The sequence below is a fragment of the Eublepharis macularius genome, chromosome 9 (genome assembly GCF_028583425.1).
Source record: "Eublepharis macularius isolate TG4126 chromosome 9, MPM_Emac_v1.0, whole genome shotgun sequence".
Lineage (NCBI taxonomy): Eukaryota > Metazoa > Chordata > Lepidosauria > Squamata > Eublepharidae > Eublepharis > Eublepharis macularius.
This window is the reverse complement of record NC_072798.1, coordinates 2,527,103-2,554,652: the sequence shown is the minus strand read 5'-3', so window position 1 is coordinate 2,554,652 and position 27,550 is coordinate 2,527,103. Positions and strand designations below refer to the sequence as shown.

Here is a 27,550-nt window from a genome sequence, read left to right as displayed (position 1 = left end):
CCCTAGAACTACCATTGTCACTTCTGGGCTTGGGGTTGCAAACCTCCAGGTGGTGGTTGGAGATCTCTCAAAATTACAGTTGATCTCCCCTGGAGAAAATGGCTGCTTGGGAAGTGATTTCTGTGGCATTATAACTCGCTGAGGTCCTTCCCCCAAACCCTGCCCTCTCCAAGCTCTACCCCCCAAATCTCCAGGAATTTCCCAACCTGGAGCTGGCAATCTTAGGGTGGCACAGCACCTCTGGGCACAATGTTTTGGACCCTTGCTATAGACATTGCCCTCCCAAGCTGCCATTTCATCCAGGGGAATGGATTCCTGTAGTCACCTGAAGGTAGGATAAACAATCAACGTAAGGTAGTTTATCAGAAGCAAAGTCTGTGTGCATTGGGGAGCAACTGTAACCAGCCCAAGAGCTTTCACCCCAACACTGCAATGAATCCATCGGATGCTTGTGTAGTGCGCACTGCTGCGAAGCGCACCTCAGTCAAAAGATGGGTGCTTTGCGGAGGTGTGCTGTAACTCCGTCTGCAACAGGACTGGCCTTCAAGGGACGGCAGCCCCCTCAGAACCTTTTAGCCTCTGGGTAGAAGAAAGGCTACGGTGGCGGTGAGGGGAGGAAGCGGGGAACATCTGAGCCAGGTCCATAAGGCCTGGGCAGGGCATTCTGCCCCTCCCTATTGTGGCAGGCCCCTTCAGGACTGGGTTTGGCTGGGCCCCTGGTGAGAGCTCTCAGCCTGTGGCTTGTACCTGATGGGTGGCCCTGGGTGAGTCATCGTGGCCCTTTGGGTGGCCCTTTGTGACTCATCGTCACTGCTTTTAAGTTTAACGGGGGGCCTGGTTGGATTGCCTATTTTTTTTAATTTAAATTGAAAGTTGAGATGATTATGTCTATGGTATTCTCCAAGCTATTTTTACAATTGCCAGCCTCCAGGTAATGGCTGGCGATCTCCCGGAATTACAACTGATCTCCAGGCGACGGAGATCAGTTCCCCTCGAGAAAATGGCTGCTTTGGAGGGTGGACTCTGTGGCATTGTACCCATCTAGGGCTCCTCCCCACCCCACACCCATACTCTTCAGGATCCGTACCCAAAATTTCCAGGAATTTTTCCAACCTGGAGCTGGTAACTCGGCCACTTTGCATTTTCAGAGCGGGGAAAAGTAGGATCAAAAATATACGATGGATTAACCTGTACATAGGGTTGCCAGATTCAGGTTGGGAAATTCCCAGAGATTTGGGGGTGGAGGCTGGAGAGGGCGGGGTTTGGAGAGGGGAGAGGCCTCAGTGGGGTATAATGCCCTAGAGTCCACCCTCCAAAGTAGCCATTTTCCCCAGGGGAACTGATGCCTGTCGGATGGAGATCAGTTGCCATTCTGAGAGATCTCCAGCGGCCACCTGGAGACTGAGAAGCCAGACGATTCTCAGGACTGAACTTCCAGCCCATAAGAAAGTGCTGGAGGGAAGAGGCTGTGCCCGTCGCCTGTTCTTGTGGGCTGCACCAGGCCCCCCTCCCTGCCCCCCTCGCTTCCACTCAGCAGCGTTTTCCTAGCGGAGCTCTTGGGCTTTACGAGAGGGAACCAGGGGCCAAACCTCCCTCCCTGGGCACTGCTTTCAATATCTGCTCTGCAGCAGTTAGAAGCACTGCCGTGGCCCCTGCCCAGGAAAAACGTGGCAAATCTAATGCCTGCCCCTCCTCCATATAATCTTTGCCAGCTGGCCTTCTGATCATCCCAGAAAAGGGAAATGTTTCCTCCAGGGTTTCTGGTAGCCATTTCTCAGATCGGAATGGTGCCAGCTTGGCAAGATACTCGGGCACCTTTCCAAAGTTACCTCCCTCCCTCTTTCTCTCTCACCATTGCGAAATAGCAGTCATTTGCAACTCTGTTGTCTGGTGTGGAGAGAGTAATCCCCCACAATGCTAGTGTAATATCCAACAACATAGAGATGCAGCATCTCTCTCTCTATTATTTATTTATTTTATTTATGCCCTTTATAGTCCACCTTTCTCCCTGAGACTCAAGGCAGATCACACAGCGTGAGATTAGTACAGTCAATATCAAGAACGTTTCCGTAATCAATGCCATAGAGTAAATGGATACACGTTCACAAAGACAGAGCATTAGCAGGAATCCAGTACAACATAGGGGTAGATCAAGACGGGTAGCCGTGTTAGTCTGTCTGTAGCAGCAGAAAAGAGCAAGAGTCTAGTAGCACCTATAAGTCAAACAAAATTTGTGGTAGGGTGTGAGCTTTTGTAAACCACAGCTCACTTCTTCAGATACCTGGTGAACATGGTGGTGAAGTCTATGGTTCCTAACTCATTAGTGGAACATCTGAGACACACACACACACACAATAAAGCCCTCCTATCTGAGCAAAAAGCCTTTTTGAATCATTCAGTTTTGCTTCATTTGCAGAAAGCCAGGAGAGTGGGGGCTCTCCTGACCTCCTCAGGCAGGCCGTTCCACAGGTTAGGGGCCACCACAGAGAAAGCCCATGTGCGGGCTGCTGTCAATTTCACCCATGCACAAGGTGGCACCTGCAAGAGACCCTGTTCAGAAGAGCAAAGCTGCCATGGAGGAACATAGGGAGGGAAGTGGTCCCATCGGTATGCCAGAGCAAGGCCATGAAGAGCTTTGTAAGCGATGACCAATAACTTGAACTGAGCATGGTAACTAATAGGTAGCCATTCATTCATTCCGTCATTCTTGCCGAGGTGGTCCGGATTGCACCAGCTTATTGGTGGATGCAATAATAATAGCCCTCCAGGTTCTCTTTAGGGGGCTAGATGTGCAGGCCCTCCACCTCCCTCAGTTTCAGGAGAACACATAGTTTGTATATTGGAGTGTGGGGGTTAGAGAACCCCATATACCTCTGCAAACATTCCTGCCTGGTCTGCACATTGGTAAGGGAGCAAAACCAGCTTGGATGAAGTTCTGGGCTTGTAGCAAAAATGGGAAAGGAGGGGAGGCAGCTTGGAGCACTATACTTGCACTGAGAAAAAACATTCCATTACTTGAGTCATGCTCTGGTTTGCTGCCAGTTTGGTATAGTGGTTAAGAGTGGTGGGACTCTAATCTGGACAGCCGGGTTTGATTCCCCATCCTCCACCTGAAGCCAGCTGGGTGATCTTGGGTCAGTCACAGCTCTCTCAGAGCTCTCTCAGCCCCACCCACCTCACAGGGTGATTGTCATGTGAGGATAATAATAACACACTTTGTAAACCACTCTGAGAGCCAAGCTACAAGTGATGAATTACACTTGCCTGGCAAGTGAACAGACTCACGTGTATTCCTCTCTGTTCACTTGCCATTCACTTGCTCTCCCCTTGATCAAGTGGAGAGCAAGTGAATGGCAAGTGAACAGAGAGGAATACACGTGAGTCTGTTCACTTGCCAGGCAAGTGTAATTCGTCACTTGTAGCTTGGCTCTGAGTGGGCATTAAATTGTCTTGAAGGGTGGTATATAAATCGAATGCTGTTGTTGTTGAGCCTGAATCCCTGATAAAGAATTATTTAAATACCGCAACATGTCTTATAGAATCATAGGGTTGGAAGAGACCTTCAGGGTCATCCAGTCCACCCTCCTGCACAATGCAGGAAATTTACAAATGCCTCCCCCCCGCACCCCGCATACACACACCCAGTGACCCCTGACCCATGCCCAGGAGATGGCAAAACACTGTCAGGATCCCTAGCCAGACTGACCTGGGGAAAATTGCTTCCTGACCTTATTAAATGAAATCCTATGCAGCTGAGATTGGAGTTATTCTTTTTAAAAGTTATTTTTATTACATATAACATTTATCTCATTTTCAACTTGGCCCCATCTGTGGATACTTAAATCGGGAGACTGTAGCCACAGACAGACAGGACAGATCTCTCCACAAACCTGAGTTCAGCCCCAGATTTGCAAGCGGGTGCTAGCAGCGTCTGCAAGAAGACAGCCATTCCAGAACCCCAGCCACAGGGCAACCCCAGGCATTATCTGAGAACTGGACTCTGGATGGACCACAAGGAAGGCCCTGGCTTGTTAGGCTACCTTGGAAGGAAAACAGTGCAAGTTCTATTTATCTATGTTCCAATCAATATCATTGTTCTGCTTATTCCAAGGCATGAGAGTATAAAATGAGTGTAAAGTCGGGTGCATTAAGAAAGGAGCCGCTAGACCTTGAAGTCACCCTTAAATCCAACACCTGGGTTGCACTTAGTAGTTCGTTAACCAGGTCAGGAACTGGCTGTTATTAGGTTATTTATTCTATGCAAGTTTCTTCGGGATTAGCAACAAACGTCCTTCAAAGTGTGGTGTCTATTTCAGAATTTGATTTAATCCCGACCAGATTCCATTCCCAGAAGACATTCAGTCCACCCATGCACACCGTTTCTAAAACCAACAAACCGACTCTGGAGCTTTGATGGCATTTGAAAGCAATAACCAAACCAAAACCAAGAGACTAGAACTGTGGCTTATGCAAGCAAGTCTATGTTCAGACAGCCTACCTGAGAACACCCCACCCCTGCAACTCATTTCAGCACGAATTGCTAACTCACCCAACTGTTCGCAATATTTGTGCCCCGGGTTGGTGGAGCACCACACCACCTTTGTTTCTGTTCACTTTCAGCGGCCTGAGTCTGAGTGACAGAGAAGCTGTATCTGCCAGGAGCAGCAGGACTCTGCCCTCTCCTCTGGCTGGATGCCAGCTCGTGCCCTCTTATCACCTTTGCACCAGTGTCTCACCACACTTGGAGAGTTGACCTGACGAACCACAAATATTCCAGGGCCGCAAGGCTCTCGTCTTCCGCACAGCAGAGAAGGTCTGGGCAGCTGCTCTTGGCAAGCTTTTGGACCTTAGCAACTTGGGGCAAGTTTATGCCTATCACTTCCTTGTGCTGCAGAGTAAGGCTGGGGAATTGGAAGAAGGAAGACATGGCACCAGCTCCACCCATATCACTCACACTGGGAAAAACTATAGAAACCAGGAAGCTTGTGCAGCCCTGAGAGTTCCAGGCCCTTTCAGGTGTAGCTTTAATATCTTCTGTAGGCTTCAGTTTCCTGGGGGTAAAGTGTAGAGGACTGGGGAAGGCAATGGCAAACCATCCCGTAAAAAGTCTGCCAAGAAAACATCGTGATGCAACGTCCCCCCATGGGTCAGTAATGACTGGGTGCTTGCACAGGGGACTAACTTTACTTTTAGGCTTCAGTAAGAAAAGTACAGGACTTGAAACTTGACAGTTCATTAGTGTAGCAAAAGAAATAGTACATTTATTGCTTTTTAAATCATGTGCCAAGTGCCAATTCTTGGCACTTGGTGTTCTGCCAACTAATTTCACCCTTCTGCTCATCCCATACCCTCGCCTGGTTATGTACCCCCAAAATGCCCCTTATTAGTCTCATTGTCAGTTCAGTTCTGTTATTTGGGAGACAGCTTTGATTAATTATTAGCAATTCCCCTTCTTATGTAACACTCACCTAGTTCCTGCCAATTGGAATCACTCTGGCTGTCAACGTCCAAGACTTGTTTGCCATCTCAAAGCAACTCCAGTTCCAAAGCCAACCACCTCTCGGGACAGCAGCCCCTGCTCATGGTAAGGTAAGGTCTGCATGGAACTATCTGGCCGGGCATTGCACCAAGACCCCATTTGCCAGGTATGATCCGCACATAGCACCCAAAATGCAAAACACACATACCACACAGCAAGGCACCAGCTGGCAATTTATGAACTTTATTTTCATCAGTGTGGTTCTTCTGAAGGTGTCTGATGAGTTCACCAGCATTCAGGCAGACCCACCTTGGCTCCCAGCGTGGATCGGTAGCATCTCCATGAGTTGCTTTTCCCTGCCTGCCCCCCTGCAACATGCTGCTTTTCAACAACGCTAAGTCTCCTTCACCGATCAATGCGGGAGTTCAGACAATGATGAAATGACAGAGTTGGGCTGGTCAGCCTACAGTGTCTGCTCCCCCATCTCCTTCACAGGTGCCTCAAGGCGTTCACCCATCTAAACAGGCTGATGCATGAAGTCTGCACTAATCCTGCCTGCTACTTAGGTAGGACCTAACCTGATTAAACCAGGCCTGGGCCGATTCCAGATGACTAACCTTAAGTCGCTTCATGCCGCCCTCTTCCGGATCGCGACGGGGAAAATGCGAAATATCGCGTTTCCTCGCGCGAGTTTTGCGCGTCGTCGCGCAAAACTAGCGCGAGGAAACGCGATATTTCGCATTTTCCCCGTCGCGATCCGGAAGAGGGCGGCATGAAGCGACTTAAGGTTAGTCATCTGGAATCGGCCCTGTTGCACTCCAGTGGGAGGAAAGCCAGCATGGTATAGCCAGATCTCATCAGCTGTTAGAAGCTAAGCAGGGTCAGTACTTGGATGGGAGACCACCAAGGAAGACTGCAAAGGACAGCAATGGCAAACCACCTCTGCTTTTCTCTTGCTTTGAAAACCCCTTGCAAGGGTCACCATAAATTAATTATAACACACTCGCTCACTCACTCACTCACAAATATCTCCAACCTTGGCCGATTCCAGATGGCCAGAAATTGCGGTTTTTCTGCGAAAATAATCGCTTACCGGCCACGCGTTCACTTTCGTTTCCATCCGCTTTGTCTCGCAGCGTGCCGTGCCGTCCCGCTTCCGGATGTTCTCACGGCCAACTGAGGTACCCGGGATTGGTTGTTTCCTTCCCGTCACAGTTGACGTCGGGGGCCTTCATTGGTTCGCATTTCGGGTTTTTTTAAAAAAATTTTTTTACGTGTTTTGCGCAAATGCGCAAATGTGCAAGTATGTGAATATGCAGCATTGACTTTTGTGCACTTTTGTGCGTTTGTGCATTTGTGCACATTTGCACAGTTCGATGTGCACAAACGTGCGACTGCGCAAATGGCGCCTGGTTTAAAAAAAAAAATTAAGGGAATATTGTTGCCGGCTGGCCGGCAAAGGAAGGAGGGAAAGGGGAGGGCCTCTCCGCGGCGACGAAGCGTCCAGAAGTGTGCAAACCCGCAATACCGCGTTCACACCGTCCGCTTATAGAGCGCAACTGAGCGCCATGGACCGCAGGTAAGCCGGGATGGGAAATTGCGGGTTTTTACGAGTGAGGTCGCTGAAAAAGCGAAAGCACTCACTATATTTGTGCCCGTCTGGAATCGGCCCTGATTTGAGAATAGATCCAGAGGAGTTAGCCATATTAGTCTGTAGTTGCAAAATAGTAGAGAGTCCAGCAGCACCTTTAAAACTAACCAACTTTACTGTAGCATAAGCTTTTGAGAACCACAGCTCTCTTCGTCAGATGCATGGAGGGTAGCTTTTGAGAACCACAGCTCTCTATGTCAGATGCATGGAGGGTAGCTTTTGAGAACCACAGCTCTCTATGTCAGATGCATGGAGGGTTTATACCCTCCATGCATCTGATGAAGAGAGCTGTGGTTCTGGAAAGCTTATGCTACAGTAAAGCTGGTTAGTCTTATTTGAGAAGAGGCTGAACAAAGAGCAGCACATAGAGATGATGTGGTGACTGCCCAGAGATAATACGGAACAGGTAGACCAAGAGGGACAGAAGAGCAAAAGAGGGCTGGAGTGTGAAGGAGGGGAGGGGAGCTGCTTGCCATGAGAGGAGAAGAGGAAGGCAGAGACGGGGTAGAGCTAGATGGCCTGGGTGGGGTTTTTTGTCCCTCAAGCTCTGTTTTAGAGAACTCACCTGAAGGATGCCCAAAAGATCTTCTGAATAGGGGTGTGCAATTTGAATGCTGTTGCTTTTGAATTGAGTCTGGGACTTCTGACCGAAGACTGAAGCGTTACTGTTTTGTTTGGGGAGGGACCAGGGCTGGCTCAGCTGTAATCCATTTGGGATTCCCCATTGTCATGAATTTTGGCCAAGTGAAGAGTCACGCATGTGCAGACGCTTGCTGTTCTTGTTGGGAGGGGAGATTTATTTATGTCATTTATGGGAAATTCGTGTGATTTATGGGAAATGAAACTCTGAGACAATTGATGGTTGTTGTGGGTTTTCCGGGCTGTATTGCCGTGGTCTTGGCATTGTAGTTCCTGACACTTCGCCAGCAGCTGTGACTGGCATCTTCAGAGGTGCAGCACCAAAAGACAGAGATCTCTCAGTGTCACAGTGTGGATCTCTCAGTGTCACAGTCCATACTGTGACACTGAGAGATCTCTGTCTTTTGGTGCTGCACCTCTGAAGATGCCAGCCACAGCTGCTGGCGAAACGTCAGGAACTACAATGCCAAGACCACGGCAATACAGCCCGGAAAACCCACAACAACCATCGTTCTCCGGCCGTGAAAGCCTTCGACAATACATCTGAGACAATTGTTTTTGTATATTATGGCACTAAAATCTCACCGCGCATATTTCTCCTCGCCAAAGTACTACCCACCAAGTTTTCTTCAAGTGTTCTGCTGTGTCATTGCCCCTTCCCTGGCAGTTTTCAAGAAGAGGCTGGATGAATACTGGTCAGGGATGCTTTAGGCTCATCCTGCATTGGGCAGGGGGTTGGACTGGATGCTCTGCATGGCCCCTTCCCACTCTGGGATTCTGTTTCTGCCTGGGAGGGACTCCTGAAAGCCGCAGGAAGAGAAACGGCATGCTTGGAAGTTGCTACTCGCTCAGCCTGCCTTGCATACAAATTGTATCAGCCCCTTCCCCTGACTTCTTTTCAAAACAAAGTTATAAGAAGTCTGCGGTTAACTTCTTAGCAAGTCAGTTATTGCCTTTGCAGGATCCTGCTGCGTGCTCTTGCTTGTTTCTGCTGGGAGGGACTCCTGAAACCGCCTGCTTGCAAGTTGCTCCTAGCTTAACTTCCCTTGCCTACGAGTCAGGGCAGCTCCCTTTCAAAACCACCCCAATGGTGCAGCACAGGATCTGCCGGAAGCCTGCGGTCCGCTTCTGAGCACACCAGTTCCTGCCTTGGCGTCCTGCCCGTGGGCTCCCCTGGTGAGTTGCGGTTGGCTGCAAGACGAGGCTGTTACCGGGAAGCCCCCGCTCTCCTGCCCAAGGAGGGGCGTTCCTTTCCCTTCAGGCGGCTCATTCCCCGTCCCTCCCCAGTGCCACTGGCCCTGCCCGCCTGCCTGCCTGTGGCTGCACTGGCAAGGGGGGGCGGTAGTGGTGAGTGTCTTGCATTGTGCGGGGGGTTGGACTAGATGACTCTAGAGATCCCTTCCAAGCCTATGATTCTATGAAATGATTGGGGGGTGGGGGACAACCCATTAAAGCTCGGCTTCCCAATTTTGTCCCAATATTCCAGAATCCACTTTAAGGAGCCAAATCAGTATTTTTTGTGTGCAAGTTTGGCTTGTTTTTCCAGTTATGCACGCTCCTCATTCTGAACTGGTTCACTTTAAACGTTCCTGGAAAATGAGGTCTTGGCGCGGTGCCAGACCAGAGAGTTGGATGCTCCCACCGATGTTTTGGGATTTATGCTCCCCAAACATGTGAGCCCTCCACGTTTCAAGCACCGCTGTTCCGTAGAGGAAATCAGCATGGAAGCATCCAGGTTTTAAATGCTTTCAAGACTGCCACACCCACAGCCCAACTCCTGTGCAAAGGAGAGGCTCCTCCCCCCACATCTGTACCTAATGCTTTGCCTACTTGTACTTTGGAAGGGAGAAAATAATTTTTAAAAAACTTTATTTTGTGTTGTTCTTGTTTTATTCTTTGTTGTGCAGTTGGTTCCCATCATAGGGAACAATGGGGCTGGCTGGCCAGCCATCTCTGTAGGTGGTGGGGGAATCTGAGGGAGGGTGTCTGTGGTTCAGGTGCTCTTTCACAGGGACCAGCTGGCACTCAGAAGTGTGCCCACCATTGTGGCACCCCTGGGCTGTGCAGAATTGCCCAGGGAAAGAGAGTTTAGAAGTTCCCAGCATAGGGAACAAAGGGAGAGGGCTGGCCTTTGCCAGCCTGTTCCTGGGGTTATGGGTGTGGGGCAGGTGGGGGTGGATTTGGGTCTGTGAGGGGCTAATGTGGGGATTTGGGTCTGTGTGTGGCAGCTGGGGGGAATTGGGTTTGTGTGGAGCTGTAAGGGGTGGAATTTAGGGGCTGAGAGGACCTACTTGGGGAGGCCATGAAATGGCCCCCCCAAGTGGGAGCAGGCTGAGCCTTGGTGGGGGGTGGGAGGAGGGGTGGGAGAAGGGCCCCAGAGGGTTGGGGGGCATTTTGCATGCAAAATGCCACCCCTGGCAACACAAGCCTCCCCCAGCTGTCAGTGGTAGAGATTAGAGCACCTACTTGGGGAGGCCATGAAATGGCCCCCCCAAGTGGGAGCAGGCTGAGCCTTGGTGGGGGGTGGGAGGAGGGGTGGGAGAAGGGCCCCTGAGGGTAAGGGGGCATTTTGCATGCAAAATGCCACCCCTGGCAAAGGAAGCCTGCTTCTTCATTTTTTCCCCATAGGAAATAATGAAGAAGATGCTCCTTTATGGGAGGATGGGGGGACCTGCTTTGGGGGGCCATAACATGGCCCCCCAAAGTCCAATCTGTCTGAAACTTGGGTGGTTGTTAGAGAAGGGTTAGAGGAAGGTCCCCACCAATTTTGGGCTTATTCGGTGGGAAGATGCCTCCCCCAGACGTCCGGGAAGACGGAGGCATTTTCCCATTGAAAAGCCGAATGAAAGACGAAAGAATCCCGAAACGTTTCGGCTTTTTTCTTTCGGCTACCCGAAACGTTTCGGGATTCCCCGAAACGTTTCGGCATTCCCTGAAAGAAGCCGAAACACTTTTGTTTCGGCATTCTTTCGGCATTCTGAATGCCGAAACGCACATCCCTACCTCTGATTGCAGCGCCTGCGGAGGAAGAGCCCAGTCCCCTTCCCGTCCACCTCTGCGTCTGATTTCCGATCCCTTTCATGCTGACCTGGCTCCGCTTGGCTTTGGGCTGCTTATTAACCTGCCTCATCATCACTCAGGCCTGGCTTGTTATTGCACCGGTAAGATGGGGCACGCTCGAGGCTTGGCAACTCCACTTACGAATGGACCTTGGATTGCAGGAAGAGGAAAAAGCTTTGCCTGAGACCTTGGGGAGCTGCTGCCAGAGCAGGCGGTGCTACGCTAGGGTGGACGATTGGCCCGACTCTATACTAGGCAGCTCCGTCCATCCATTGATACTTTGCTTGGTCAACCTGAGACAGAGGGGCAGCCTGAAGCCCTGGTTTTGGGGCACCCCTAGAGCAGCTCCTGGGGTCTCTCACTCGACACCTGCCACTCTCTCTGCTTGATGCTTCCCAAACAGGGGTGCTCCCTCTTGGTTGATGAGGGTTGCCAACTGACCGGAAGAACACCTTTTCTAGCAGATGTGCAGCAACTGTTCAGTGATGCTTTTCCAGGAGGAGCAACAGTATCATGAACGAATGTTTGCACATGAAGTGGCTGTTCAGACGTGGAATGCTGGCAGCCGTCCTGTGGACAAGATCAAGGCCTAGTTCAAGCAACCCCCCCCCCCCAGGCAAATGGAAATACGGAATGGCCAGAGGTGACCTTAACTGACATGAGCCAGCTTGCCTGCTGACACGTTAATGCAGGGCTGCCAGCTCTCCTCCCTGGCCCTGTTCCTGTGCCCTTATCAGCACTGCATGGCAGCAGAGTGGTTAAGTGGTTCGGCTGTGAATCAGCACTCTGCTGGTTCGAATCCCACTCCTGCAGGAGGCCTTGGGTCAGCCACTCCTCTCAGCCCCAGCTATATCGTGGGGATAATAATGACACTAACGTGTTCACCGCTCTGGGTGGGGCACTAATCTGTCTAGAAGAGCGATATATATATAAGCGCAGTTATCATCATCGTAATTGGGGCCTGGTGGTCACAGGGTTTGCCTGGGAGGAGGGGGAAATGATCTCCCTCCAGCATGGCACCAATCAAGCTGGTGCCGTACCTTTTTCCTGCACAAGAGTTCTTGCCCAGCCGATGCTGCTGCAATGTGTGCCACGGGATCCCCGAGAAGCCGAAAAGGGGGAGAGAATAACGGAGAAGACCAGGGCGTATCTCAATGTGCCTGAAACAAGCAAGAGAGCCAGTGGCATCCCAGAGACAGACCACCTTTGCAGACCTCTTTAACATCTCTTTAATCAAACAAACAGCAACGCAGAGAAGTTGTGCACAGCCTTGGGAGATGAGGCGGCTACAGCACTGGAACACACAGACAGTTTGGTGTAGTGGTTAAGAGCGACGGGACTCTAATCGGGAGAGCCGGTTTGATTCCCCACTCCTCCGCTTGAAGCCAGCTGGGTGACTGCCGTGAGGATAACAATAACAGACTTTGTAAACTGCTCTGAGTGGGTGTTAAGTTGTCCTGAAGGGTGGTGTATAAATCAAATGTTATTATTAAAATGGTCACCAGCCCAGGCAACGTAAGCTCCACAAATGGGTTTCCCTTCCCCTTGCAGCACAGAAGGGAGAATCTCCCTGTGGGATCCTGGTGGATGGTCCAGAAACAGCAGGGTTTGAGACTGTGCGGAACAGTGGTGAGCATACCGAGTGAAGCCTGGGTTCAAATCCCTGCCCAGCCGTCGAGCTCATGGAGCAGCTTTGAGCCAGGAGCTCTGAGCCAGCCGTGAGGACCAAATGCAGGAGGAGAGAATAATAAACCTCCCCCCGAGTTCCTGGGAGCAGAGGCGGGGCAGAAATGCAATAGATTCTCAAATCTGGTCCTGAACATTCAGCCTTGAGGGTTATTTGTTTCAAACCCGATTCTGCTGTCTAGGCAAGGTAAGGACATTAAGGGTCAGCTTGCAAAATCAGTCCTTTTTTACCTGGTCATCGTGATCCGACTGTGGCCACAGGAGGGGGCGGCATCGGCCACAGCGGGAGCCTCTTTGCTTCGCTCACCCTCCATGGCCAGAGCATCAGTGGCCGCATGGGAAGCTGCATGGAAAGAGAGGGAGCGCATGCTGGCCTTCCAGGGCAGGGAATAGCCACATGCCCAGAGGCCAGAAGGGGAAGGAGGCCGGACGTCAGCCCCACAGACCCTGGTGCTGGTTCGCCTTTCTTGAGATCCGAAAGGGAAGTGGAGAGATGCTGAACTGTAGAACCTGCCAAACAAGCAAGGCAGAATAATGGTTCTCTCTGTGAATGAAATTCACTGGCCGCCTTGGGCCAGTAACTCTTCTCTCTCAGCCTAGCCCACCTCTGGAGCTGTTGAGAGGAGGGCAGAACTGCACATACTACCTGGGAGGAAGGTGGGATAAAAATTCTGGCCCATGGAAAGATGCAAGACGCTTCAGAGCTCTGCTTTGTATGAAAGACAGAGGCACACTCAGCGTCTTGCCTGTGATAGAAAGACAGCAGCAGGGAAAACTGAAATCCAACTGGGTCTGGTCTCAGCTGCAGAATATTTCATCTGTTCAGAGAACCCTTCTGTATTAACAAGGGATAGGGAAGGAGCTGTGATATTGTATATTTATTGCTAACTTGTTTATTAACTGGAACATCTAATACGGAATGTATATTTATTGTATTTTGTTTGTAATAGATTGTGTTGCATATTATCCACTTTTGAGCACTTTGCACTTTACAAATTATAAAATTATTAAAAATTCTTATATATGCAACTCACATTCTATTGATTGGCAACCCACGGAGGACCTGGGTCCTTCTTGCGTTTGTGCTGATTCCGTGGAGGCCTCTTGCCGTGACAGGGCACCTTTAAGGAGGGGCCATTTGGCATAGAAAGACGGCAGGGAAAACTAAAATCCAACTAGGTTTGATCTCAGCTGCAGAATAATCCATCTGTACAGAGAACCCTTCTGTGCTAACTAGGGATAGGGAAGGGGGCTGGAGCCAAATGGCAGAGCACATGCTTTCTAAGCTTACGGTCCTGGGTTCAAGTCCTGGCCCTTGCCATCAGATCTCAGGAAGAAGTGCCAGGAAAAGAGAGCCCTGGCCCGTCTGCACTGGACTGTACCAGATGGACTTATAGTCTGGTCCAGTACAAGGTGCCATCCTATGATGAATTCTGCCATGATGGTTCTGGAAGCCCCCATTTGTAGGAGGAAGGGTCTGTGGTACTGCAAGAGTCAATGGCAATAGGGCCGTTTCCAGACGGCTTACCTGCCTCCGGAACATTGCGCCATCTTGCGGGGAAAACGCGAAATAACACAAAACTCGCGCAAGAAAACGCGATATTTCGCGTTTTCCCCGCAAGATGGCACAACGTTCTGGAGGCAGGTAAACCGTCTGGAAACGGCCCAGGTTTAATTTTGCATTCCAAAACTGTGGCAGAATTCAATGGAGGGAACCCCGGTACAATGGATCTGTTTCCAGCGTAGAACCAAGCTGGACCAGATGTAACCAACAGGGACAGAGATTTAGGTTGACCGCCATGAAGGAATCCTTATCTCAAAGAACACGTCAGAGGCAGGGCATGAGCCTGCAGAATCTCCCTGGTTGAACGTTTTCAAGGGATAGTTGGCCGGCATCTCCCAGGGATGTTTTACAGGCAAACACCTTCACGTAGCGGAGGAACAAGATCCTTCCGGCATTGTGATTTGACTGGGCTTACAGGCAGAGATTCTGCAGAGAAGTGCAGCCTGGGGTATCTGGCACAGAGTCAAGCTTCCATTTCTTGACCTTCTGCGGGCAAAGAGATGCCTGAAGGCACATGGGTGATGCTGCCGAAATTTCAGGGGGCAGAGGGCATGGCTTCAGGGCCCTCCTTTTGACCAATGAAGGAAGAATGGATAAGGCAAAAATGATGCCGTGTTTATATTATGTTCGGGGGGGAGGCGCCTAATTCCTAATCTCATCACATAAAGCCCTTGCTTTACCTATGAGGTGTGAGGCAATTATTCCTAGCTCAGGGTGAAGCTACAAGTGACAAATGACACTTGAATGGCAAGTGTATTTCTCCCTGTTCACTTGCCCTCCACTCAATCCACTTGCCGTTCAAGTGTCATTCGTCACTTGTAGCTTGGCCCTCAGTGGACCCCAAGATTCCCCCCACAACCACTGGATTCCTGCTTCCACCGGGCAGTAATGGCGAATCCTGCCCTGGTTTCATCTCACCCGCTTTTTCTGGCTGCTGTGATCAGCCGGATATCCGTGGGGCAATCAAGCCAGAGAATTTGGCCACAGGGAAGCCCGGTGTGTGTGTGTGGGGGGCAGCTCCCTCGTCTCTCAGGGCAATTGGGGCAAGAAGCGAGCGCTCGACCTCATCGGAGCTGCCAAGACACCCAAGGCAACGGCACAAGATGTGAAGAAAAGCAAAGTATTCCCAAATGAACATTTCTGGTCTGGCTTGTTCTTGGCGATTCGGCCGGTTCAGTCTGCCACGTCCACGATGAGAGGAGCCACATAGTCCGAATGGCGGATCCCGAAGGTCAAGCCACGATGCTGCATGTACTGCGGGGGGGAGGAGAAAGAACAGGGCTACTCAAGGGGAGGCCAGACTCTGGCTGCAAAGACGCTGAGGCCGCCTGGGGGTTGAAAGAGGTTTGGGATCGATTCTGTGGGGGATCAGAGCACAGACTGGGTGTCTCAAAGGGTCCAGAAACTGCAGCAGAAGAAGCTCAGGGAAGGTGAGGAAAGACCCCAGTCGGCAACAAAGCAGACAGCCTGTAAGGGGCAGGGGGGGCTCTAAGGCCCCACCCCACACAACTTCCCAGGCTGCTCTGGGGGACTCATTTGGCCCGCTTTGCTGGAGAACTGTGGCCAGGCTCATGGGGGATATTGAGAGGCGACAGACTGTGAGACCTGATTCGTATCAGGGGCTGGCATGTGGGAAGAGCAGCTGGCGCCTCCCTGCATCATTTCCTCAATCTGAAACAGTCCTGGCGAGGCCGTATGCGGCCACTGGGGACGTTTACATGCACCGTGTTCCCAGTGGGGCAACAGCAGCTTCCAAAAACTGTTCCAGATGTGGCAAACGGTGGGGGAAAGGGAGGCATAAACCTCTCCCTGCCAACTCTGAGCTGGGAAATTCCTGGAGGTTTGGGGGTGGAGCTTGGGGAGGGCGGGGTTTCGGGAGGGGAGGGACCTTCTTCACAGGGTAGAATGTCCGGGTGGAGTCCACATTCCCAATGAGCCTGCTGCCATTTTCTCCAGGCGGACTGAACTCGGAAGATCAGCTGTGATTCCAAGAGCTCTCCAGGCCCCTGGACTCCTGCAGAAGCCACAGGTCTGAACTGGCATGGAGAACACTAGTCTGTTTCTGAGGAGCACGGGAGGGGAAAGCAGAGAGTCTGTGGGGAAAGAGGTTCGATTTGGGTCTTGTGTTTGTGCCACAGGTGAGTCCAAGGCCGATTCCACACGGCTTGCCTGAAGCCGGGACGTTGCGGAACATTGCGGAACATGCCGGGGAAAACGTGGAAGATTGCATTTTGCCGCACGAGTTTTGCGCGATGTTGTGCGCAAAACGCGATTCTTTCCCAGCTGCAGAGGGAAGTGCCTGAGCCTCGCCTGAGCAGAGAGCCGCACCGGCACATTTCAGGTGCCGCTCTGCCTGGAGTTCCACACTGGGAGCTTACTTCCCAGATACATGTGTGGGTCCAATTCAAACTGGAGTCATGACATGCAGGGAGAAGGGGCTTAGTAGGCTTGCCAACCTCCAGGTGGGGCCCAGATATCTCGCAGAATTACAACTGATCTCCAGACAATGGAGAAAAGGGCAGCCTCAGAGGGCAGGTTCTGTGGCATTGTACCACGCTGAGTTTCCTTTCCTCCCCAAACCCTGCCCTCCCCAGGCTCCACCTCCAAATCACCAGGAATTTCCCAACCCGGAGTTGGCAGCCTTATTTATGGTTGGGTTTCTCCAGGCCATTTTCCTGCATAGACAATATTGCCTGGAAGAGGGAAGGGCAGGGATCCCACTCCCCCGGTGGGGGCAGAGAATCCCCCGCTTTCACTCTCCACCCCCCGCCTCCACTCACCTGGCCGGCAGGGGAGAAGGACACGGGAACGGGCCACCCAGGCATGCTCCCGGGGGTGGAGCTCCTGTGCCTGCATGGTGATGTCACCTGGAAGTGACGTCATTGCGCGGGGCCACAGGCACTTTTGCGCACGAAAGACAGGCATGCTGGGGCCACAAGACAGGTAAGCTGAGACAGTAAGGGGATCTGGCAACCCTAGGCAAGGGGGCCACTCTGCACATGCGAACCAGCTCCAGGTTCACCGATCAAGTCACCGTGCCCCTCCCCACTAACATGGGACAGAAGCTGCACTTCAGCCCTGAGTGAGAAAGATGCTCTTCTTAGCTGCCCAGAGGGCTTGTCCCCACAGCTCCTTCCCACGCCACTCCAGCAGTGATTCCAGAATTGTCCACACACACACACACACCTCTTGTGCAAGTCATTCCCAGTGATGTGAGAAGGAGCCACGTGCAACAGGCTCCCACAACACAAAGGTTAAGGTGGGAAATGGGCTTCACGGGTAACTCAATAGGGTGGAAGCGGGGTGTGTCAGGACAATGCAAGTGTGTTGTGGGTCCTCTGCATGCATGTGCTGAGCTTTGGGGCCTCTGCTGACTCCTCACGAGGGGGCTGCTTAATGAAACCACTCCAGCACTGAAACCACTCCAGCTCTGACCCTCGGGTGCGAGTCACCCCCTCACCCCACCACCCACATCAGCTTCATCTCCCTCCTGCAGAGCAGACCCTCCAATACACGCACTCCCCTCTTTGCTGTTCCCTCACCTTCTCCGGGCTGTACGCTCCTGGACCCGGTTTCAACGTGGTGTCCCCCGGAGGCACGTTGCGGGCCAGCATACTGAAATGGGGCGGGCGGTGCTTGTAGATGCTGGGGTCCACCAAGCGGTAGTTGCAGGGCCCAGGAGTCTGTTGTGTAAGGAGGACAAAGAGTCACCCGTAGAAGACCTGCCTCCTTCCCTTGTATCCCTCCCGCTGCCACTAGTGCCAGGGTGATTTCGCACTCCCGAGATGTCCCTTATCCCCTCCTCTGAGCTGGGCCACTCCCTTTAAAGCCCTCTTTACACAGTCACTTGACATGGGGCGAGAACCTCACTCAGCCCAGTTCAAACGAGCTAAGAATGGGAGATGCTGCGTCAGAACATTTTGCCACACAGTTCACTGCAGGCTAATTAAAATAAGGGCAGCAGAACCTGAGCTGCTAAATCAAGATAAGATATAGGCAAGATAGGATAACCTTCGCACAACCTGAGCTGCTAAACAGTTCTTTCAACCTAAGCAGGAATTTCTTAGTCTAGACTTTGCCTACAGAATTTGAATGCCAAAGGGGCAAGATGCAGCTATTCCAAGCATATTTATTCTTTTGCTGATGATATTTCACAACAGGATATTATTATATGGCCCTGATACTGATTTTCAAGGCTGTATCTGCCCTGAGTTTCTAGATTTTGCTTTCATCGTGAATCTAACACAAGTAATTCCTAGGTCCGAGCAGGGGGCATAAATCTCCATTCCAATCTGACAGGTATGGCTTACCTTGCTAAGGTCTTCATAGAAGCTGCCAACCATGCTGCGTCCATAAATGGAGTAATTGGGGGCTGTGCTTTTGTTGATCACTTTCGGCCCGATCATGGGGGGGAGCCCATATGCCGCAGGCCCTAGCAGGGGAAAGTGGGGAGGGGAGGGGAGGGAAAGATTTCAGTGGAAATTGGAGCAGGCGAGAGGGGGGGAGCGCCTTAGGGCCAAGCGAGAAGTGACAAATTACACTTGAATGGCAAGTGAACAGACTGACATGTATTCCTCCCTGTTCACTTGCACTCCACTCGACGGATAGAGTGGAGTGCAAGTGGAGTGCAAGTGAACAGGGAGGAATACACGTGAGTCTGTTCACTTGCCATTCAAGTGTAATTCGTCACTTCTCGCTTGGCCTTTAGTTCATTGCAGCCAAAACTGAAGAGTCCTGCAACACCTTAAAGACTAACAGTTTTGTTGTGCTGCATTCAGCCGGCAGAGAAGTATTTGTGCAAAGAGGATTTAATCAGGAATGAAAATCAGAATGGTGTCCAGGAAATTCAGTTGGAGAAAGCCAGGAAAAGGTCCACCCAAGGCCGATGGAGTCACCTGGCTTGTGAAACTCTGGTATGGTTGTAGGTAGGACAAGTAGATTCCAATCCATTATTTGGCAGCACCTGAAGAATGTTCTGAAAGGGTATCAATATAATCACAGGTAGCCAGTGGGAAGAGGGATGGCTTCACAAGCAGGAACCGTGAGCCACAGAGGGCTTGTTTGGAAAGCATTCATCTCCCACCTGCAACAGCCGTTGGCCAGTATTCTCAGCCCCCTTGCGTGGGCACAACTTGCTGAGCCCAAGAGGAATGGGAGAAACCCACCAAGAACCGAGTCTCGGTGGATGGATTTGGGCTGACAATTCCTTTGCATCCTTGAACACACAGACCCATCAGAACCCAGGTACGGCCCAACCCCATCCATTGAGTCTCGGTTTGTCAAGACCACGTAGAGGGACGGTTCATAGGACCCCATGGCACAGACAGCTTTACCCAAAAGAAAACGGGGATGCTTTGCCCTCCTCCTTTCCCTCTCACACCTGGCGTCTGGTCGTTCTCAAAGTCCTTCGTCCGTGAAGCAAGCGAGAAGTTGGGAGCGGAGGGGTAGGTCCACTTCCCGGCTTTCTCTGGGGAGTAGCGCCCTGTGAGAAGCGAAGAGGCAGACTTCGGTCAGGGTGCAATATATGGGTGAAGAAGGCCACAGACTGTACCTCAAGTTAACCTCATTCCACGTGTCCCACCTCCAACTTTCCATGCGCTCACTCGCACACTCACTTCCGTTTGCTCCATATGAATACATTCATGTGTTCTATATTAGTTCCCCTTCAACTGCTAAAAGTATCCCAGGCTCACTTGCTGGTTTTTAAAAAAAAATTATTGTAAGGCACCAGTACCTTCCATTTTCCCCTTCTGATAACCATTTGGTTTGAAATAGATGCAAACGGTTGCATGACATTTCTATAAAGAAATAGCTCTGACTATGCCGTTACTTGCTACCCCTGAAGATAATCTTTGACAAGGAAATTCTCTGTTTACAACTGCCGAATTCCCAGTTTCCTCCACCTCCCACATCCATTCATTGAAATGCAGATCTTGACACTTTCTCACACCTTCTTCAGACTTCAGACAAGTGTCAGAAGAAGGGAGCTCTGACTCTCAAAAGTTTAGTCTTGGAAAAATCTTGTTGGTCTCTAAGGCGTCAGTGAACTCTAGTCCTGCTTTTTTAGGAGGCTGAAGCCAGAAGTATTGGCCACAGGGTGCCTGTCAGGAGCACCCTGTGTAGCTCTAGCGGTTTCCCTTCCTGCTGGCGTGTTTTGGTTTGGCCTCAGGGCAGCTGGGCTTTGCACACAGGCTGAAGAAGAGGGGTGTTATGTGAGCTTTATCTCCAATTTGTTCCTAACAGCAGCCCCGCAAACTGAGAGGAGCCTGCCTTGACGGCGGGCCTCATTGTCAGACCAAAAGTGTTCCACCAGATCAACAAGGACCCCTGATATTGCTAAGATCCAGAGGAGTTAGCCCTGTTAGTCTGTAGTTGCAGTATAGTAGAGTCCAGTAGCACCTTTAAGACTAACAAACTTTATTGTAGTATAAGCTTTCAGGAACCACAGCTCTCTTCATCAGATGCATCGTCAGCTTTCGAGAACCAAAGGTCTCTTCGCCAGATGCACTGTCAGCTTTCAAGAACCACAGGTCTCTTTGCTAAATGCATCTGCATCTGACGAAGAGAGCTGTGGTTCTCGAAAGCTTCTGCTACAATAAAGCTGGTTAGTCTTAAAGGTGCTACTGGACTCTTTACTGATATTACTAATCCTCTTTTTCTCCCAGAGAAGAACACCAGTGGTGGTGGTGGAAAGCAGGGGATCTTCTCCCAGCCCCATTGAACACCTGCGCCCCCCTAGCACCCGCCTACATGTCTGCAGTAGTCGCTCAGCCCCTCCCCTGGTGAGCCTGCCTCACCTGGTCCTGGAGTCATAAAGGGCATGATGTCTCGAGGGCGTCCGTAGATGGAATACGCAGGAATGCCATCTCTGCCCCGCATGGACATGTTGGGCGGAACCAGGTAGCCCGGCCCAGGAGAGCAGCTCTCTTGTTCCTGGAACCGGCGGATGCCGAAGCTGTATGCGGGAGCCCGGTTGCGAGAGGGGTCATGTTGCTGGAAACCTAAAACAAGAGGGGTCAGGGGTCAGGGGGGAGGTAGAGTCTAGTCCACAGGGCCCCCCACACACAATCTGGGTGGTGAGAACTCAAAGCGCCTCAGATTGTTCTCTTCTGTTTTTATCCTCACAACAAGCCCTGCGAGGCGGAGAGGGTGTGACTGGCGCAAGGCCGTGCAGCAAGCTTTATGGCAGAGTGAGGATTCGAACTGGGGATTCCCGGATCCTAGCCCAACACTCTAACCACTACACTGCACGGGCTTGTACTCGGCCAGTGGCAGTGCAGACCTGGGGAGGGGGCACCAGCCCCCTCCCAGGCCTGGGGTGGTGGGGGCCCAACTGAGTCCTTGAGGAGGATCAGCCCCCTCTCCACTGGGCAGTCCCAGGGAATCTCGGGGTGGGGGTGGGGTGGGGGGCTTGTTGGAACAAGTGGCCCTGTTGGACAGGCCAGTGTTTCACTTTGCTGGACGTGGTGTGACTAGCCACAGGGAGAGATTGCGATGCCCGCCCTGTGAGAGGCTCAGCGTTTCACATCCTTGGGACAGCGGTTTGGGTCTGTAAGCGGCTACCAACACTTTGCATTCCTATAGCATTTTCAGGGTCCCAAACGCTTTGTACCATTATTATTTTGGGGGGTAATTTTTACAATAGCGCAGTGAGGTAGGTTGGCATTGCTACCATATTGCAGAAGGGAAGGCAGAGTGAGGGAGCATAGCTTGCCTTATCCCGCCTTATGAGTTTATGTGTGCATAAAGTAGCATCGAGATTGATCCTGTCGGATCTTGGAAGCTAAGCTGGGTCGATCTTGGTTAGGAATTGGATGGGAGACCTCCAATGAAGACCAGAGTTGCAGAGGCAGGCAATGGCAAACCACCTCTGTTGGTCTCTTGCCATGAAAACCACAGCAGTGGTGGTCAAGAGTAGGTACCCCCTCTGGCCCCCGTCCTGGGCGCTGCTAACAGCCACCCCGGGTTCTAAGCGCCCTCTTAGAGGGGTGAACCTCACCTGCTTCACACGAGAAACCCCCCTCCCCCCGTCTCTGCGTTCCTAGTCTGGCGGATCTTGCACACACTCGAGCCACAGGCAAAATAATTATTTATTAGGTCAAGAGAGGGTTTAGAAAAACAACAGAGGCCCCTCTCGAAACAAGAGCAACGGCAAAGTAAAAATAAACTTAGTCTAACCTGGCCTAAAACTTTCTAGACAAGTGATTACTAAGCCAGCGTGCTCTCCATGGTTCGGCTTTTTTTCTCCCCCCCCCCACCCCACGCCATTTTAGCCAGGAGGAGGAGCCACCTAATCTAAGCCCAACACCAGGAGCCCTCAATTAGCTGAACTATTCGCTGTTCTAGACCGCGGCCATCAATACACGTCTGTTTCCCCAGCAGAACAAATAACCCCTCCTGCCTGGGTCCCATTGCAAATCAGCCCCTGTGTGTATCTGTAGCTGGGCCTCTCGGTGGAGATTTAAACTCATGTCATGCATTGCACCGGCTCTGGCGGTGGCCCAAGTAGGAGCAAAATGTTGGACGGGGTGGCCCTGGACTCTCCGTGCGGCTGGGAAAGGCTCCAAGGACAAGCCCCATTCATGTGTGGAGCAACCGCCGCATTCTGGCCCAGGAAATTCATTCGTCAGCAAGTCTTAGTGCCAGGCCAGGCCAGTCTACGGGATGCAAGAGGTGTGAGAGTGGATCTTTTAAAGCAATAGCTCTGGGCAGAGTCTGGAGCCAAAGGGGGCGGGGGAGAGGCTTTCCGGGAAATCCTGTCCCGTTTCTGTTGAGGCTCAGAACACCTGTAAATTCCACAGGGAAAGTGAAAAGTCGACTCTGCCATCACCATAAAAACCTAGCCTTGACTACCTTCCGTCCAATAAGAATGCCAAGATGACCTATCAATCAGCCAGGTATTGTTTGGGGATATTCAGGTCTCAGAAATCATATTGTACAGTAACTAGATCTTAATTCCAATTGCAATTGCAACTGCTTTTAGTGCTACCAGTTTTGCTATATTGTTTATGTTGTCTTAAGTGAATGTGGTCCGCTCTGAGCCTGCTTGTGTGGAAAGCGGACTATAAATAAATAGATAAATGGAATTGTTTAATTTGTTCTGTTCTATGCTTTGAATTTTCTTTTAGGGCAATTGTGTTACATGATTGGTCAAATGACCGTACATAAGTGAATAGCCTCTGCCACCTGTCTCTGCCGGGGTTTGAGATGGAGACACCCCCCAAACACTTCATCCCCACCCCTTACGGAGGTGGCCGAGGTCCCCTTGCCCAACCCAACCCCCAAGCCTCTCTCACCTACATTCGTGGGGAGCCCATACTTGGGCCCTGGACTGCTGTAGAGGGCAGCAATTGGTCCTCTGGGCCGGTGGGGGCGCCAGTTCCCCACCCAGTCATCCGTGGACATGTCTGCTCCGCTTGCTCTGAAAGGGCAGCAAGAGGGAGAAGGTTGGCTTAGTCAGGAGCAGGGCTTTTTTTCAGCGGGAATGCAGTGGAATGGAGTTCTGGCACCGCTTAAAAATGGTCACATGGCCAGCGGCCCCGCCCCTGATCTCCAGGCAGAGAGGAGTTTAGATTGCCCTCCGCGCCCAGCCGAGGGTGATTTAAGCTTTAAAAAACTCCCCCCTTGTTCCAGCTGACCCAAAGTGACGTCATTGTGTGGTCTTGAGTTCCACCACCTCTTTTCCCAGAAAAAAAGCCCTGGATAGGAGGAAGAGCAAGCTGCAGCCCTGGAGCCCCAGAAGAGAAATAATGACGTGGGAATTTCCCTGTGCACCCTTCGTCCAGGGCTCTTTAGCAGTGTTATTCAGCCTGCAGTGGCTGCTCTCTCCTCGTGAAACAGAACCCGTATCAATGGGTTGTTTTTAACACAGTGAAGAAGACAGCTTGGGGTAGGGGCTGTGGCTCAGAGTGGTAGAACATCTGCTTGGTGTGCAGAAGTCCCCCAGTTCAAGGCCCAGCACCCCCAGTAACAGGTGATGGTAAAGACCTCTGCTTCAGTCCCTGGAGAGCCCCTAAGGAGACAAGAGTGAACTGGTTAGACCAGGTGGGTAGCCATGTTGGCCTGTAGTAGAAGAGCAAGATTTGGGTCTAGTAGCACCTAAAGACCCTCACATGGATAGCCCCGGTGAGCCTGATATCATCAGATCTCAGAAGCTAAGCAGGGTTGGCCTTGGTTAGTAACTGGATGGGAGACCTCCAACCAAGACGAGGGTTGCAGAGGCAGGCAATGGCAAACTACCTCTGATAGCCAGTCTCTTGCCCACTAGGGGTCACCATAAGTCAACTTTGACTTGAGGGCACCACACACACACACACACAAAGCACCTAAAGATCTCTCTTCATCAGATACGTCAGATGTGATGAACAGAGCTCTGACTTTTGGAAGCACATGCCCTGGAAATCTCGTTGGTCTTTAAGGCGCTACTGGACCCAAATCTTCTGGGTAGCTCAGTGCTCTGTAAAGCAGCTTTATGTATCCATGTGTATTATGGGTTAGATATGACTAAGGCATATCATGTGCAGTTGACACAGGTGGTTGTCTTGCTTTGAACTATCTTTGAATCCACTGGGGGGGGGGTCTCATCAGCAGAAGAGCTCCTCCCCCCTTTTGCGTGGTCTCAGCTTCAAAACTCTTGGTCAACACCTCAGCAACCCTGTTGCGCCCCAGGAGGGGGCAGTAGCATGGCATGGTAAGCAGCCACTGAAGTGCCAGGGCCGTGTAATAAAGGAGCCCATTCCAGAAAACATCCTCAACAGAAGAAGCACAAGCCAAAACGGGCATCTTTCCAAACCAGCGTCCTTTTCTCTCTGGCTGACATCCCCAGGAGTGCCTTCGTCACACGAACTTTCTCAGCATAAGAGTTCATATGAGGCAACCCTCTGTGATGACAGGCGATGACAATAGCCGCTCCATTTGCTTCCAAGGTGACCATATTTCTAAAACGCTGGGCCTGGGCAACATCTGTGCGTGTCAGGGCAGCAGTTGTGCAAGAAGAGAGAACACATCTGGGGAGGAGAGGTGCCACCCAGGGGTTGGAATTGGCCCGCCTCTTAATTTAACTGAACGCCCTAATTTTGGGTTAGGGATCCGCTGTCTCGAGTTCTCTACATCACAATCTTAGAATTTCAGAAAAAAATGGAAAGACTTTTTTGGCTACATAGCTGAAAATTAAGAAAAACTAAGAATAGCCATTGTTAAAGTAGACCACCTGTAAAATTAACATTTTAAAATTTTGTCTATAAATGTTGTGTGTATGTAACTAAGGGGATGGAGAGGAGAAATAGTTTTGTAGTGTAATAGGCTGTTATATATTCTATTTTGATCGTTTTTGTGTGTTGTCGTATATCTTGCTTATATTATTTTATCCATTGCTTATTGTCTTTGTTGTTTATTATTTTTCTTTAAAATTAAAAAAAAAATATTGAACCTCTCCTGGGCAATTCCCATTCATTTTGGCAGGGCCTGTGCCACGTTGTCAGACAAGACAAAAGTTTTGAAATGTCTTGGAAACGTGCCAAAGTTTGTTTTTAAGCGCTGGAAGATGTGGGCTTGTTTCCAGCAGCCGGAATGAAGCCACCAAATGAGGAGGGAGATGATACTAAAATACCATCAGCCACACTTGATCTAATTCTGGGCGTTTTCATCGGTCATGATTTTAAATTCCATGTAAGGCTACCCTCTCTGACCCTTGGGCAATGGGGCAGGTATACAAACACTGAGGTTTTATCTTGTCACTGGACTGTGTCATGAGCAACCTGTTTTGTTGTACAGTGTAGTTGACCGCCAGCTCCCTGTTTGTGCCAGGAAATAAACACAGTGACCCCGAATTATGACAGCCACTTAGAGCCAAGCTACAAGTGATGCCTTATACAGGTTGGACACTTGTCAGCTTCCCTCAAGTTTTGTTGGGAAATGTAGGCATCCTGGTTTTACAGCCTGGCTCTCCATTACAGCTGCAAGACCAGGATGCCTACATTTCCCATCAAAACTTGAGGGAAGCTGACAAGTGTCCAACCTGTGTCAGGCGTCACTTGTAGCTTGGCTCTTAGATTTCAAAGAGACTCACTTTGAAATCTCTTTTTGAGACAACTGGAAAGACAGACAGAGAGGGAGAGAGAGAGAGTGAAAGAAAGAAAGAAAGAAAGAAAGAAAGAAAGAAAGAAAGAAAGAAAGAAAGAAAGAAAGAAAGAAAGAAAGAAAGAAAGAAAGAAAGAAAGAAAGAAAGATTTGGACTGGATCTTGCACACTTCCTCCTCTTTTTGGTTCTGTTGCTATGGGATCAGGTCCAACAACGCAGGCTGTGGGTGAGGCCTGTCCTCTGTAGGTCTGGTGTTCAGCGCCAGCCCATCTTCTTACAACACAAAGCTGACCTGTTGCTACCCACACACAGGTCAGCGTGCAGTCCCAGCACACACAAGCACCCGTTTCTGGAGGGCACAAGCAACCCCCCTGCAGGGCTGGCGCAGCGCCACAAGCTATCCAAGCAGTCAGGGGGCAGCGATGCTCGTGGGGGCACCAGGGAATCTGCGCCTTTTGGGCAAAGTGCGCCCCCGATCCGTGCCTGCCAGGGTGCAGTTCTAGAGATGCTCGGAGGCAGCGCGTGGCTGCAAGGGCCGCTCAGGACCGAGTTCCCCCGGAGAAGGGCGTGCGGTGGCCGGTGGGATCCGGAGAGCTGCGCGCTTTGCTCCCTCTAAGGCGCCCTTCCCCTTCGGACAGGCGCGGCAGCCACAAATGCTGCGCCGCCGCCGCCCGCCATGCAGTCCCCAAGCCCGGCGATTACCTTGCGTTGGTGTTCAGGCTGTGGGTCTGCTTGCAGGTGCCCGGGCAGAGAGTGGCATCACCTGGCGAGAGACGGGCGGCGCGTGAATGGCCGGGGACGGGCAAAGCCAGCCCAGCACTGGGGCACGGGGAGAGGGGGGTGGGGGGGGGAAGCGGGGGCCGGCCGAGACAGACGGCTCTCCTCCTGGAGGAGCGACCCCAGCCCGGGATCGCAAGGAAGAGGGCAAGGGCGTTCCCAGCAGGGATCCCGGGCGGGACGCGGGAGGGGGTGAGAGAAGAGAGAAGCGGGGAGGAATGGGGAGGAATCCGGCCGGGGGGGGGGGAGACAGAAAGAGCGGGACCGACCTGGAGGCGGACCGCGGGGAGAGCAGCCGTGCGGACCGCAGAGGCGCCTGTGGGAGCAGCAGAGGCGGCTCTGGCCGGGCGGGCGGCGGGCCCCGGCGCCCCCCCTCCGGCCCCCATTGTGTACGGCGTCGCCCGGCAACCGGCCCGCCGCGCCTCCTCGGCTCCCCCTCCAGCCCGGGCGGCGCCCGGCAACCGCCCCAACGCGGCGCCCGCCCGCCCGCACGCCTCTGCGCTCCGCCGGCCGGGCGAGCCGCGGGAACGCGCGGGAGGCGCCCGGGCTGGAAGGCGCCGGGTTGCCGCGGCGGGCGGGCGGGCGCTCTGCACATGCCCGGAGGCCAGGGCTGCC

At 51.8% G+C, this 27,550-nt stretch overlaps 2 protein-coding genes across 6 annotated transcripts in view; both read right to left on the bottom strand.

The window, feature by feature from the left end:
- Window positions 1-10,794, bottom strand: part of TYMP (thymidine phosphorylase) — a 34,818-nt gene extending 24,024 nt beyond the window's left edge. The window contains exons 1-2 of one of the 5 annotated variants that reach the window (XM_054989378.1): window positions 7,696-7,758; window positions 6,573-6,708 (exon numbers count right to left, since the gene is read on the bottom strand). The gene's annotated coding sequence lies outside the window, so the exon portion shown is untranslated. Of the gene's footprint in view, window positions 1-4,549; window positions 4,838-6,572; window positions 6,709-7,695; window positions 7,770-10,772 lie in introns of those variants that run through there. The other 4 variants (XM_054989381.1, XM_054989379.1, XM_054989377.1 and 1 more) reach the window with 4 other exon arrangements.
- A 1,252-nt stretch (window positions 10,795-12,046) lies between these two features.
- On the bottom strand, window positions 12,047-27,278 carry ODF3B (outer dense fiber of sperm tails 3B). The gene is made up of 8 exons (XM_054989408.1): window positions 27,205-27,278; window positions 26,861-26,921; window positions 23,376-23,500; window positions 20,877-21,080; window positions 19,460-19,561; window positions 18,390-18,511; window positions 17,622-17,762; window positions 12,047-15,333 (listed from the first exon to the last, which is right to left on the bottom strand). The coding sequence occupies exons 3-8, from the start codon at window positions 23,482-23,484 to the stop codon at window positions 15,253-15,255; spliced, it is 759 nt and encodes a 252-aa protein (XP_054845383.1). The 5' UTR covers window positions 23,485-23,500; window positions 26,861-26,921; window positions 27,205-27,278; the 3' UTR covers window positions 12,047-15,252.
- Between the last annotated feature and the right edge of the window lie 272 nt (window positions 27,279-27,550).

What these genes read in the sequence shown, in the direction of transcription:
- ODF3B (XM_054989408.1), bottom strand. Translation starts at nt 23,484, where the DNA reads ATGTCCACGGATGACTGGGTGGGGAACTGGCGCCCCCACCGGCCCAGA. An exon ending in TCTATGAAGACCTTAGCAAG is followed by an intron (nt 17,763 to 18,389) that starts GTAAGCCATACC and finishes CTTACACAACAG; the next exon opens with ACTCCTGGGCCCTGCAACTA. An exon ending in GAGCGTACAGCCCGGAGAAG is followed by an intron (nt 15,334 to 17,621) that starts GTGAGGGAACAG and finishes TCCCCCCCGCAG; the next exon opens with TACATGCAGCATCGTGGCTT.